Source organism: Halyomorpha halys, unplaced genomic scaffold, assembly GCF_000696795.3.
Source record: "Halyomorpha halys isolate HHAL.00 unplaced genomic scaffold, Hhal_1.1 Scaffold512.1, whole genome shotgun sequence".
Taxonomy (NCBI): Eukaryota; Metazoa; Arthropoda; class Insecta; order Hemiptera; family Pentatomidae; genus Halyomorpha; species Halyomorpha halys.
This window is the reverse complement of record NW_027108254.1, coordinates 389846-405622: the sequence shown is the minus strand read 5'-3', so window position 1 is coordinate 405622 and position 15777 is coordinate 389846. Positions and strand designations below refer to the sequence as shown.

Here is a 15777-nt window from a genome sequence, read left to right as displayed (position 1 = left end):
TCAGAAATGTGTTTTCAATATTAGTATTTATACTAAGAATTTCATGTTTATTTAATAAAGATTAATTCATAAGTAAACATTGCTTCTATATAAACTTTTATAGAACTCTGTTGCTCAACTCTAACTATGATTAATTATGCGTAGAATGATTACTATACCTTTCGGTCAAGTGGTATGGTCGTAATTCTAGTTGTTCCTTGGGTATTAGAACCCAATTGGTACGGGCCTCAGCTGTGCCAGTTGCAAGCTGGTTGTTTGCTCAGAACTATTAGGTTATATTTGACATATAATTTCATATACATTAACTGATTATAATATACTTTTTCGCTAGGATGCACCGTTAAGGAATTATAGGAGAAAGAAAGACAAAAAAAAAATGAATGATCTGCTTAGTAAAAGTTTTTAGTCGAAACTAATTTTTAAAATTAATAGCAGCTGTTTTTTAAACTTGGTTTTGTACACCAGGCTCCTGGATTAAATTATAATAGAGTTGTATCAAGGATCCCTTTATAATAAATAATCCCTCCCTTGTAAGGTATGAAAAAAGATCACAAACGCCAGAAATAGTTTACCGCAGAAATTTTCAACGATGCTCGACGAGCTGGTCGCAAAGAGATAGCAATTATCTTGTAGCTAGGGAGCAATGTCAAGGACAGGGGTTTGTTTATAGGCGGCCCCAGTGAGGACCATTATTTTTACGAAGGACAATGCGGTAAGAGAAAGAAGATAAAGGATGGAGGAGGAGGAGATGGTACAGGTGAATGTAAACAGTGGTGGTGGAGGGGGGGAGTTAAGGTGGTGGGGATGCTAGGAGCGATCAGTCTGTGCACGGCCGCCGCAAGGATAGGATGTGATGGAGGCCAAGGACTTCAGGGAGCGAGCCCTCCGCAGGGTAAAAGAAGGTCTGGGCAGGCTATGTCGCCGCCGATCTGTCACCATCACGGAGTACGACCCCAGCTTCAAGGTGCTCTACCTCGGAAACGTACTCACCGCATGGGCTAAAGGTGAGTACCTCATCTATCGTTAGCTTTACAACTAGGATGATCTGTAAAAGTTAAGTGTATAGGTGCACCAAGGGGTTGCGGTGGATAGCCTCCTGAAGACCACGTCTTGTGGAGGACGCTCTGGAATGCACCTCGCATACTTGAGGGCACAGCCGATGGTATAACAGTTCTTTGCCTCACCTTCATTTGCATATGACTGGTGGTATTCGCAAACGTTCTTTAGAAGGTTTATGTACTCAAAAATTCAATCTTGTTAAGAAGTTCATTACTTACATTAAGAAGAGTGGATTCCTGTAATAGATTAACATTCATATGCATTGGGTACACAAAGTTATACCGGTTTAGAAAATAACTGATTTTTTGGTTGTTGATTGAAGAAGAAGAAACTTATCAGTCTGGCATCACAGCTATTAAAAATGTTTTTATACAACTATAGAGACCTGTAGTAATAAAAAAAAAGTATATTAAACAATTCTTTTTATTTCTAATGAAAATTAACGTATACGTTAGTCTAAATAGCAATTGAGGCAACCGAAAATAATAACCAATAAATTTATTATTTTTTAATAAGTTCTCTTAAAAATATAATTAATATTTAATAATAACGTTATAGGATAAAGAGATTATTTCCTTATTTGTAATTTTATATCATTCAGTTATTATATGAGAGTGTTAGGTTTATTTCGTATGTTTACCTCGAAGACATCTGTCATAACAAATGGTATGGAAATTTTACATCAACATTTCTAGATTTGACTGTAATAAATCAACGTTTGTTGACGTTTATAGGAGTAATGTTTGTATTGTAATCTTCGACGAAGGAAACGTGATGTTTACCAACTAAAAAGATTTAACGCTGGAAAGTGTAATTCATTGATGCTTTATCAGACTAATATATAATAGACTAATATATATATACTCATTAAGATTTCAAATGTCAATTTAAAATAAAATTTAAAAGCGAGTTTTTATTTAGTTTTTAACCGTAAACTTATTTTACGCTAACAACGTCAGAGTAACGTAAGAACTTCATTTGAATCTACAAGTTCATTTATATTACGGGCAGATTAGTCAAATTGCTAATAACCTCTGGACCAATTTAAGACTTTTCTCTTTGGAGGGGTTTTGAAAGAACTAACGATTTTTCATCAAGTTGCGTGAATTTGCATTTATACGAAAGCTGTTTAGTTAATATATTCTATTTAATTGATTAATGATTATTTGACACTAAATTTATTAACTTATTCACTAGATAACCGAAAATGGTTTTGAAATCATTGACTTTTTTTCCCTTTTAATAATATTTGATTCTGTTCCATTAATTTTTTTTTTGGAATGTTTTACTCCCCTTGTCGGGACATATCCAATATAATCAGTTTGTAAGGTTGATACCAGGTGGCGGCACTAAGCCACTTGTCAGACAGACGTAATACCTGATTGCCTTCACTAGGTATTTCTGACTGTCTATTTTTATTTCTCTTTATGAACTTCTCACATTATACATATATATATATATATTCTAAATGACTTCAGTTGTTCATTTTTTTCTCATTTTATATTACAATTTTTTATTAATTACCACTTTTTTTTCTACCGCTACAGTCGTCCATTAAATTAAGTACTTTGCTAAAGTCCTCAATGCTCATCAAACATTCCAGCTTAATCATTCCTTATAAGCTTAATCACAATTTTTAATTTAATCCCGAGGATTACAAATCAATTACATTCCAATGTGTCGGGAACATTCTCACGCCCGTATTCTTCAATGCCCTTGGGATAATTCTTTTATCAGTATTTATTTTATTTTTAAGCCTGGCCACCTCTCTGGAGTCTTAGTTGAATGATCAAATCTAGATTATAGCGAAAGAATAATTTAAAATCATTAAATACGTTCTATTGGTGATTTAAATCACTGACCATCTGGAAAAGTTAGTTGAAGTGAAAAAGAGACGAAGCACTTGATTTTTTTTTTTTTTAATTTTTATATCTGCTAGTGTATTACATTTCTTTAATTAATTTTAATCCAAACGAAATATATTATCAGAATTAAATATCTATTTAAGGCAATTTTATAAAATTATGAAACCTGAGTTGAGATTTGTTGCAGTTGTTGGTGTACTATTTCTAGTGTGTATACTTTAGCCTGTTAGTGTGAGATGTACTGAATGTTTTATGAATTTATCTTGTTTTGTTTTTTCTATCCAGATGGTACTTGAATCAGAAAACGTTTACTGGTTAACTTTAATGTTTTAGAGGCTCAAGGCTTTGTTTTTTAAATCGTATAATCATATTTTAATTATTATGCATTTATTAATGATCATCATTACTAAATGAATTGAAGTATATATATGTGTGTGTGTGTTTGTATCCTACCTTACACAAATAAATAGTTTTAGAACTGTCAAACTTCAAATGAAAACAAATTTACTAACTATAACTAAGTTAGATAAGATATAACATTTAGATGGCGCTTTATTGTATAAATACTGATCATGTTTGTCAGGCTATAAGTGGATAGTTAACTGTTAAATAGTGTTATGTGTCAAAATATTCTGCTTAGACTTATCTTTGATGTATTACTACTTAATTCATAATATTGCCCTAAAATGTTTTAGATATAAATGTATTTTATCCATAATTTAGGATTTTGAGAAATCCTTAATTTTCATAAATTAATTAATAAGTATAGTAATATTTAATAAAGTCTTAAACGGAATATAGTGAAGTTTTGGGGGGTAAATTTATGATTAAGAAAACGGATCTGGAATTGAATAAAATGGTAGTGTGAAAATGTTTCAATATTTTATTTTATTATTTATTCTTCTTAGCAATAATATATATATTTTAATTACAAAAAGTCGGATTATTATAAGCATACAAAAATAATTATTTGTGAAAATCATAATCAAAATAATTATTAAAAAGTAAACTTGGCAGTACGGATAATTGCAGTTAAAAATCGATTATATGCATCATATTAACTGTACTATTTAGAAGTCTTTGATATTATACAAAAATCCACAAAAATGTATTTTATTATATTCAAATCTCTAATAGTAATCCACTTAAGTAATTCAAAAGTATAATATTTAATTAATTATTTAAAAATTCTGAATATAATTTTAAATCTCAAGACTCAAGTTTATCTGCAGATATTCATAGTCTATTATTTTTTTCCCTTTCCCAAAAAAAACCTTAACTGCTCACCGAAGGATAGGAACTATCAAAAACGTACTTAAACACCTTGACATAGATATCTGCATACACAGTACCTCTGAGATACCTGTCTTTTCCTTGACCTTCTTAATCTAATGTCCTTCCGATAAATGACGACCAATACTGAATTTTTTAGCAAACGATTAGTGACTACAGTTTTTTTTAAGTACATTCATTAAATGGTTCCGAAGGAAGAGAAGTCCACCACAAGAGGACTTCCCACGGAGGCTGTATCAACCAGTGAGTCATGTCTGAGCTCACAGTATCTTGAGCGAGATATCGCGCTAAGTGATCTAGGAACCCTTCGATGGATTGATATGAATCATATATAAGTGTATTATAAATCAATTTTTAAGAAGTTTTAATATTAGATTAGAACACTAAATATATCGTACATTACTTGAATAAAAATTAGCTTTGGATCAAATATTATATAATTTAGAAGATTTTAACTTGAATAAGGATTCAATATGAAGTTGAAGATTCACGATTCTGACAGTCGTTGGTGTATAGAGAATATAGAAATGATTTTTAAATATTTTTATAAATAGGAAGGAATGCTTCATAAGTTCTAAGTTAATCCTACTTAAATCTGAAGATATTTAATGTTAATTTTCAGGATCTAATATCTTTGGTTGGAGGTCTGTTTTCATTTTTTTTTTTATTTTATTTTATTATTTTTTTTTTTTCGTGATATGTAAGTAGTTTGAGAGTTGGTCACGAAATGTAACAGTGGTCTAACATTCCTTAGTTGTAATATTAGAATGTTTTTTCTCTCTCTCCGTAGATTGATGAATATTCCAGCAGTGAAAACTTTTCATTTTTTATTCATATTCACACACACACACACACACACACACACACATATATGTATACATACATTTATTTGGGGTCTTGAAGTTCAGTCAATGATAAAAGAACTATGTTTAGAGATTTTATTGTTCTTTTAGTCATGCCGTTCAGTGAAAAAACACGATTTGTTTTTTTTGTTATTTTAAATGTTCACATTTTGAAAATATAAAAAAATCGGCCTATTCCAAAAGAACCAGATGTGCAAAAAAACAGAATTAACATTCTCCATTTCACTTTTACACAGAATTGCTGCAAACCTTGTGCGAGTTAGTTTCAATTAGAAATGAGCAAATATTAGCTAAAACTAAAATTAATAACTAAAATTGCCACGTATATGACCCTTATTCATGAATCAACCATTGATAAGTAAATATTGTATCAATGGCAATTTTAGCTATTAGTTTCATCGTTGCCCATCTCTGGTTTCAATGTATATTATAGTTATTAGATCTATAAAAAAAATGAGTTGCGAAATAATTGTAAATAATGTTTCTATTTATCAACATGAATTTGTATTACAACAAACAATTAGTTAAAGATTTTTTTTTTTTACTGTGAGTGTGAGAACAATAAAATTTCGATTGACTGTTGTTACTCCTGTTGTTTTATTATTGACTGTATCTTTAGACCTCTAAAAACATACATCATTAACATTCAAAAACAGTTACTATAAATATATAATACTATAAACTACGGTTGCTGGGGTATTGGGTTCTGCCAAAAACTTATTCTTTCGACTGAGAATTCGGTATTTCAAGTGCTCCATTAGATCACAATTTATGATTCTGTCATTGGATAACACCTTAATGCCTGCCATAGACTGACTTAAATGAACACTTTAGCACAAACGCTAAGATCCAACATGAATCCAAGCTTCCACCTTGACGAATTTCCAGTCAAGAGATTCACCAAGTTGACAGCTATCCGGATACATCCTCCAATATTCGTATTTTAAAAATTCATTGCAGATTACAAATTACTTTGTTATTAACATATCTTTTATAGTTTCTATGAATAAACATTTAGAATTCTTCAATATAAAAGGCTTTGTGACTTTTTTTATAATATAACATTTTTGTTGTATTTCTTTATTAAAAGTCTTGACTTTTTTTAGCGATGTGAAATCTTTCCTTATTTTATTGATCTATACTTGTTGGTTTAATTTTTATTGCGTTGTTTCTTTAGTAAAAAATATATTAATCGGGTATTTATTTTTCACAATTATTTACACCTAGTTTGAAATTTATATAATAAATACAATCATATAAATAGGCCTAAAATTCAAATGTTTTTAGCTGTTGACTCATGTCTTCTCAGTCAAAGGTTCATGAACTCTTTTGTTGCATGTATATGAATAAAAACTGTCATATGCTAACAACTGTACGTGCAAGGCATATTAAACGCGTAATATACTTCAAGAATCCATAAAATGATGTTCAAATAAAGAATATTAGAAGAAGATATATATGGAATTTTTGCTCATTAAATTAAAAAAATATATAAACTTAATTAATATAAAATTTATATTGTTTTTTGTTAAAACATGTATTAATTAGTTTTTCTAGATATCTAATTTTGCAATACTTACAATATTTACATTTCGGCTTAAATTCAACAAAAAATATATTGTTAATGGTCTTATTAAATTATATAAATGGTTCAAAAGTTTGTTTTAATTCTGCAAACTATCATACATACAAACATTTTAAGGTAACTAAATTAATAAACAAAATAGATAAGATATATTTATATATTTTATTCTGATTATCATTTTGCTATCACTGTTTACAGTTCAGAGCAATTTTCTCTAAACTATTTCCTTATTGACAATTTTTGATTTATTTACCTGTGCAAAATCATAATAGTAATAATTATTATTATTTATATCTTCTCAATAATCATTTATTTCATATTAATGAGCCAGGTTATCTTTCTTCTATTCTATGCCGTATTTGAAATATTTATTGCTAATTTACTAAGCAATTTAAAATAAATAAAAAATCACTACTGTTATGTTAGTAGAAGAAAAAGTAAGTGTGAAATTATTAAGTGACATAAATTAAGATTAGGATAATTAGTGAATAATGTAAATGAAATTAGATTAATACTTAAATACATCATTATTGTGTAAATAAGGAGTATTTAATGAAATACACCAATTTTTTTCCATGCTGCTAATACATGTTCAAATGATGAAGATATAATTTGAAATAGAATATTCAATTTTTATTTAACTCTCTTTGTATGTAATTGCATTAATGAGGGAAAATACAGTTTTTTCTTCATTTTGTAACCTGTTGATGGACTTTAATTTATTAATTCTATGAAAATCTGTATTCATTTAAACAAATATGCACTTATAAAAGAAAGTAGTTAATGAAAATGATAATTTCCATACTAGTTTGTTTTATTAATCGTATGTAAAATAACTCATTTAAAACATTTGTAAGATGATAAAGACTAAAAACTTCATTGTTATAAATTACGTGCATATATCATACATAATTAAATGAAACATCCATGTGATTAAGTTCAAGCATTTTTCTTATCATTTACACAGTTTAAAAACAAAAAAAAAAATAAGTTGTGCAGTGTGTGCATCATACTTTTTCACTTACCCCACCCTACATGAGGTTCTAAGTTTTGTTTAGATTGATGCCCTCGTGTTGGAGTTATCCCTATTTTGGTAATTTTCGAATAAAGAAAGTGAAGACCATTGAAGGCGAAAATTATTTTTTAAAAATTTGTATTTGTAAATTCGAATTTTAGTATTTATCGAGGTCGGAATGACGAATATATATATTTTTTTCTTGCCAAGAATACAATAGTTTAACAAAAGATAACGAAGCGTAATGCTTTTACAGCTAAAAATAGAAATAAGTTCATAATAAAACATATCTTGCCCTAAATACAAATGGTTTATATTTTTAATAGAAAATTTTATGTATTTAACAAATATTATATATAACAATTTAATTACGTCATTAAGGTGGTATTTTAATTCGCCAATTAAACAGATGGTACTAAGAAGGAAGTCAGGCTCTTTTAGGCATTTACTTTTACTTCTCGTTGGCCTAAATCATGACTTGCTGCAATGCTCGGCTGCATGAAGAAATCTGATTGCAAATATCTCCGAATGACAACAAATATCAACGGAAATTTCAAAATAACTTTCTCACCGAAATATGTTATTGTATTGAAAATATATTTTATATATTTTTTAATATTATTGTATATAAATATATTTTTGTTTACTCTCACTTAACAACATATGGAATGTTTAGTAAGGGAAAGTATTACGAGTTTTAATAATAATCATAAAACATATTAATAAAAATAAATATTTTAATTAATAAATAATAATATTTATAAAATCAATTTCCGATCCCTCTAAAAACAGAAGGATAAAACATGAATTAATAAATTTACGTATGTGTGACCTGTGAACAAATCAAATTAAATACAAACTTTTTCTACCGTTGGCACTTGAAGGTATATAGTGAAATACTTTTATGAGGTTTTGATTTGTTTATTCTGTGAGAACTCTACTGAAATATTTGGAGTTTTGAGATCTTTTGAGTCGAAAGCTCAAAAAACAGTCTATGAAGGTGTGAATGGACTAGATCATAAACAAGAAGTCAAGTGAAACTAAAATTACATATTTAAGGTGAATATATGCCAGGGGTGTGAAAGTAATTTTTCGATAACACCGACCGATCGGGAGTACCACTTAATAAAGTGGATTTTGCACATTTTATCGAAAACGGCTAGAACTATATTAATTAAAGTTTTCATGTCAATTTTCATTTAAATGGTGTTTAATGTCAGCTTTAATGTATTAATTCATCAATGAAATTGTCTGACAGGGCTTAAATGATGAACTTTTAAAAATCTTTACGATATTTTATAACAATTTTAAAATTGAATTCAAATAAATTTATACGATTTGTGTTTTCTAAACAAAAATTTATCTCGATATTTTACTTGGATTGTACGACAACTGTTATGTTAAATGCAAATTTAGGTTTAACATACAATTTACTTTATTTATTCATCATAAATTATGTAATATAGATGGAATCTCTGGCGTCAGTACTTTATTAAGATACAGACACACCTGCCAATGTCATCAGAATTTTACATCTCTTGAAATCCCTAGTTCAATAAATCTTTAATTATTTTGAGATATGATAAGGAGTAAGCTTGTGATTTACATAATAATCATATTCAGCTTGTAGATTATGTCATTTCATTATTATTGTATCATGAATGTACTCCTTATTTAAATTTTAAAAAAATCTTTTAATATGATTCTTTTAAGTAGAAGTAACCAATAAATAGAATAGACAAAAAAAGTATCATTCTAATAAAATAATATCTTTCCATTACATATATACCATCTTATCCTTGGCATAAGTATGAATCCACGTAAAATTTTAATCCCAATTTTTGAGAGATACAAAAAAATTAATAGTAGGTACTAGGGTGCTGATTTAATTTCGAATATAAAAAAATTATTAATCAATTGTTTTGCATAAAAATAAAATAAATAAACCGTTTTGAACTTTTATTTGGTGTCACACTTTTGCCAACGACTTATAGTATTTCACCTTTTAAATTAATTACTCGTGAATAAAAAATATAAATATCTTCGCACAATTTATATTTACTTCTTTCAATTACCAAAAATATAATTTACCTGTAAAAAATGTTTTATTTGTGTTGTGTAATTAAGATGGAATTAGATTAGTTTAAAACAACATATTTTGTTTAGCTAGGAACATATATGTTTTTCACACACACATATATATGTGTATATATTTTTTTCCATATTTTTAACTATTTATTTTGATTTATATCAATTTATAAAACATTTATGTTACTTGTCAATTTTCAATTTATTTCATTTTAAATTTATGAGCAATTGTTAATGTTTAATTAATACCGTGTTCGCTACTTATATTGTTCTTTCCACTTTTTTATTCTAATATTCTTAATTATTAAAAAATCAAAATGTGAGCTGTCACAATCAAGAAAAATGGGTGTTAGAACTCATAGTATTTTCATTCATAATGTATATGGGTAAAAAGAAGAAAATAAAAGAAAGACATCAATTATGACAATTAAATCTCAAAGTTATAAAGATAGGTTAAGTCACATATAAAAATAATATTAATTAATTAATAGTAAACTAATATAAACTCGAGATAAATAAAGTATTGCCATCTTATCACCCATTTATACTATCATTATTTCAGCGAAGATTAAATTAATCGATTAGATTATAAATTCCTATTTAAATCGAAAGGAGGAAATATAATTTTTTACTTAGAGAGTGTTTTGTGTGTTAGAGTGTTTTTATATTTGAAGGTGGAAAAAACAGGTGGAAAACCATGTAAATTCTCGAGATTTAAAGTTGAATTTAAATTTATCTAGCAATCACCTATTCTTTAAATGTAAATTGATTTTTATATACCCTCCTTCTGGAATTCTCTTTCTATCTCCATTCGCCAGTCCTCATCCATTCTTTCCTTTAAACAATACCTTTTCCTCCTCTTATTGTATTACTAAACCTCCACATCATTGTAATAAAATAAATAGGCATATGTTGATTATCATTATAAATAGTAGTAAAGCCAATATAGCAATGTAATTTCATTTTACTATCTGAATATTTGTAAATGCTTGCCAGATAAAAATCTTAATACATGAACTATGTATTTATTCTTAGGAGACATGTGCCCCAGAATAAAATTATTTTTTCATTTTATTTCATTTCAAAATACAGGAATATCCATTAGGGACCGTTGTTATCCATTTAAATATTTAGTTTTTATAATAAAAGGAATAGTAACTGATTGTATGAAAATGTAAAATAAAATGCCCTCCTCTCTAAATAAAATCAATGATATCCTTGTACGGACCATTAAAGAAATAAAGAATTCCTTCTATCTTTCCACTTTGCCTATGCAAAGTAAGGGCTGAAGGACATTTAGCTGGACTTAGTCCTACAAATGGAAAGTATTTTTGGACTATTGACAAAGAAACAAAATACTCTTCCATTCCAGAAAACATTATTTCCAGTTAAAGTTTCATTATTCATACCTCTGAAAAAATACTTTTCCATTCATGTAAGTATATTTGATTGTGGGTCACTCAGTAAAGAAATTCGATGCTTTATAAATATAGCCTTAAAAGGTCTCTTAAGAAATATTTAACCTATCGTTCCATTCTTTAGTGTTAATAATAATTTTGAACTGGCACATTCTTACATGTTGGCTAACGGCCCTACTTTGTCCTTTCAGCAATCACGCTACACCACCTACGTCGCCATGTCATAAACATTAGCTAATAACGTTTCCACTTACAGAGCCTATTTACGAAATTGGAGGTAATTATCTTTTACAGCTCTGTCATTACGTTGTTATTAAAGTCCTCATTACGACGGATTGGTCTCCTCGTGCAAGTTTGAAAAAAAAAATAAAACGCTAAAAAGGTAAGGAGTTGTATAAATCTGAAAAAGAACCTCTTTCATATATTTTTGCAATATTTGGTGTCCGCAAATGTTTGTGAATGCAAATGTTTATTGCATCACGAGACTTAAACGTGGTGAGGTATTTACTATTGTCTTGAGTAATATTTATATGTTCCTAGAAAAAGAGAAAATTGTATAACAGAAATGATAAGGAACGAGAGGGGCTATCACTAAACAAATTAAAAAATTTTAACTTAAATTAACTGTATCTTATATAATAATTAAAAAATATTTTAAATCCTATTGTGGAGTTCCTATCCTCCAAACACGTCGGCGATATTCCAGGTGGGTAGCTGAATCCATTAAGCAATAGATCCTCCAGTAAAGGGACGTTTCTATAGTTGTGAGTTTGTCATTGTTTGTTTTCTTATGTGTACACTTCACACCGACCTCAAGATAGTGCCAGTTTAAAATTACATTTTGAATTCGTACAAAAATATTTATTAAAAAGTTTATGATTTACTTAAATACAGAAAAAAAAAATACTAAGTGAAACGAGGCATCTAGATATTTTTTCTTTTTTTAAAAATGAATAATAACGATTTTAATAGATTTATTGACGGTGGGTAGTTGAACATGTAAAAACATAAGAATATGAGCTTAAATTAAAATCATTGTCGAATTATATGCATCAAGTTTAAAGAATGTGAGATTACAAGATGAAGTTTATTTGTTCATTCTTGTTTAAAGGAGCAAAACCTTTTTTGTTATCAAAGCCTATTGTTAGTTATAATTATAAAGTTTTATTTGTATTATAAAAATAATACATACACATATTTTTATATTTAGACACATATTACAAATGTTTTTTCTTCTGAATATTATGAGGAGACTGAGATATCCTGATTTTACCCTGTAGTGATCATATATAGTTAAAACTTCTTATTTTTTGTGAAATGGTTAGGAGTATGGGAGGAAAATCTCTGGAAAATTAACTTTGGGAACGAAGCATATTAAGACATAAAAGAAATATCTCTATTATATATAAAACAAAATTAGTGATCACCGTGAACTATTTAATTTTACATATACATTTTAGGTATCCAATAAAATAGTAGGTTCACTAACGAGAAGTACAATTAAATGGACAGTTATATAATTAGTAAAATAAGGTCGGTCGCAGACAGGCTGGCAGGGGGTACCCCCTAGTAGTTTCAAAAAATGATATTCGAAGTAGAAATTTCCTTCTATTTCAATTTTTTTCTTACAGAAATAGACTTTTTTCTAGAATATTTTTTAGAATTTGTTAGCAGACTGAAATATATAAATTAATAAATCCATCAATTGTCATATAACAAATAGAGACTTGGGAATTTAGTGCCAATGATGTTATTTATTCCTGACTTAAAGTTGGCCATTTACATAAAATTCGAGAAAATCATTTTTAAAAACTTTTTAAAAATTGGAAATCCTGTTTTGAATTATTTACTATTCTGCAAAAAATCCCACCTTCAGACCATTCAGATCTTTTCATTAAATTTCCTCTGATACATCACTCACAGTTCCATTTACATTACAAACAAATCATGATACCCTGGTCCTTGTACATACAATTTGTAAGTGAGATAATAAAAAAAACTGTACAAAAATTTTCATGACTTACTAGCTGGACACCAACAGGTGCAAACATTACTGACTGACACTAACACAAAATCCGACAAGAAAACTGAAACGCCTCTGAAGATCTATTACATTAAGTAGTTGTATTATGTCAGGAGTGTCTTCATTGGAAGGTTTCTTCGCTCTCGAATTCATAATAATTTGATGTGGATAGTTTGTCTAGTGAATCATTGATTTACACTGCATGCCAGAAGACATATGTAAAATTACAACTTAAGAATAACAATAATAATGAACTCACAATTCTATTATGAATTATTTCTAAGCAGAACTAAATACTTCAATTAAATCTTTTTAGAAAGCCAGTGAAAATATGCTGCTTATCAAAGTTACATTTAAATGGAAATACTTTAGCATCAATGATTTCATCATTAGAAAGTGAAGCTCCCGTGAGCGATGGCGAAAGAGCGGAGAGGGGGAAGCGATGAAAGTGTTACAGAAGTAGTCCGTAGAGAATGCAAGGATGTGACAGAAGAAAAACGGGAAACCCGGGCGAATTCCACGCCACCGTATAGCAGGTAGAACTGGGGCATCTTCGTTCGGGAACGGCATTGAACCCCTGGTCCCATGGCTTTGTGCTAGATACTGCCCCCGTCGACCTAGTATCTTTTTATCGTCGCTGAAAGTTGGCGGAGTGTTCAGTGAATTTTCACGGCATTATGTTTTTTTTGTAACGAAGTTCCAGTGGAGCGCTGAATATTTTTCTGGAACAAAATCATTTCTAAACTATACATCTTTATCTTAAATTTAAAGACCAGTTTGCTCATTTTTTGATAATTTAGCATTATTTTTATTATTTAATTAAGTATTTTTTTCTTCGCCAAGAGAAAAAAAACCAGCTCCTTGGCTAATCGGTTCCAGCACCGTAATTTAACACGTTACGATGTCTTTAGACTACTGCTTCTTTCTATTTTTGGAACATGTTACTCACGATGATGTGGAGCAAAATTACTCCAGGTTTTATAGGATTGAGTCATAACGCAGGAGCGAGATAACATCACATCGATTTTTTTCGTTACAGTGTCTACTGGTGTCAAATGGGAATTCGTGGAAGTTTTAATCTCTTTATTTTATCCAACCAGATAATTTTGTTTACTCAGTTGAAATTATGAAATCGTTATTGCTTGTCGGTTTTACGATATAGAACTATGTTTACTTTTTTAAATAAGAGAGTGATATCATACTTTAAACATGTTCTTAGCTTTATTTGACTCAACTGTCTTGCTTTGGACGCTCATTTATAATATTTTTTTTTTTATTTTGGTGTCACTTATGAGTTGTCGATGAATAATGACCCATTCATTCTATACTAAACTCTTAAGTCACATATTATAACCATTGGATAATCTTTAAAGATCTTGTCAGATGAACTTTACATTATGTTGTGGACCCGTGGTACTTTACAGTTAGCTTTCTCCTCATTAAATACACCTAGGATTAGAACTGAATAAGCTATCGGCAAGGGATCCTCACAACAAACAAGACTGAAAAGACAAGAAACTGTTTTTTATCAGTATTTACTAACTCGAGGTTTAATTAAACGCCATTTTATTGTAACATAGTAATAACGACTTACTTAACACGATATTCCAGTCAATCTCTCAACTTTAGGGGGCAACCCCTAAATGATTTATGAAAATAGCAGTTGGTATATGATAACAATCTATATAAACATTAATAAAAATCTGTCTAGGATGTCAACCAGTCGAGAAATTCGGGAATAGGTCACGGATTTTGTATTGCCAGGAATACAGTATAAATTCTAAGAAAATTGTCATTACTTCAAAACGTTATTATTCTTCAATTTTCATGAACTTTGGGATTGCTGATTTTGTCAATCCTGTACTTATAAGTATAAAGGATTTAAGTCCAAAAAATATTTAGTTTAGTGTACTTCGTCAGACTCAGAAAATAATTCTCTATCGATTTAATTTATATATTATGATAATATCCTGGTTAAATCTGTATTGAACGGATAAGTTTTTATACAAACTTTTTTGAACCTTATTTTTCACCTCCTGAAAAATCAAGAATAAGGATTTTTTCTTATATTTAAATTTACAACTGTAAAAAAAAAAAATTAAAAAATACAATAAGTAAATTTGATGAAAGTTTCAGAACACTTGATAATCTTTGTAAGGAACAACCCAATGGTACGTCAATCGAATATGGACTTCATACTTATTGTTCAGAATTATTACCTTTATTATAAATTTATTTAATTGTTAAAGATTTATAATTACAATAGATTATTTAAAGTTTCATTATTCGTGGGATTTTTTTAAACAGGAATTGAAAATGTTCTCCGGTCGTAAAATATATAGTTAGAAGTTAGGTTAATGCAATGCCTACGATAAACCTTTGTATTTCACACTAATTTCAATATAACAAATACACTTGTATTTCAATATGTTTTTTTTTTCTGGGAAATTTGATTGAAAATGCATGAGTTAATTAGAAATATCAATATCATGTTCTTTTTATTTAGGTGAAAATAAATTTCCTTTATAATATTATCAAGAAACTATATTTGTTTATAGGACATTTAGA

The 15777-nt window shown here is 28.6% G+C and overlaps 1 protein-coding gene across 1 annotated transcript in view; it reads left to right on the top strand.

Annotated features, from left to right (window-relative positions):
- Window positions 1-806: 806 nt before the first annotated feature.
- Window positions 807-15777, top strand: part of LOC106683750 (protein FAM43A) — a 145316-nt gene continuing 130345 nt past the window's right edge. The window contains exon 1 of the mRNA XM_014425424.3: window positions 807-1004. Within this exon, the coding sequence (XP_014280910.1) occupies window positions 854-1004 (151 nt within the window). The 5' untranslated portion in view covers window positions 807-853. The remainder of the gene's footprint in view (window positions 1005-15777) is intronic.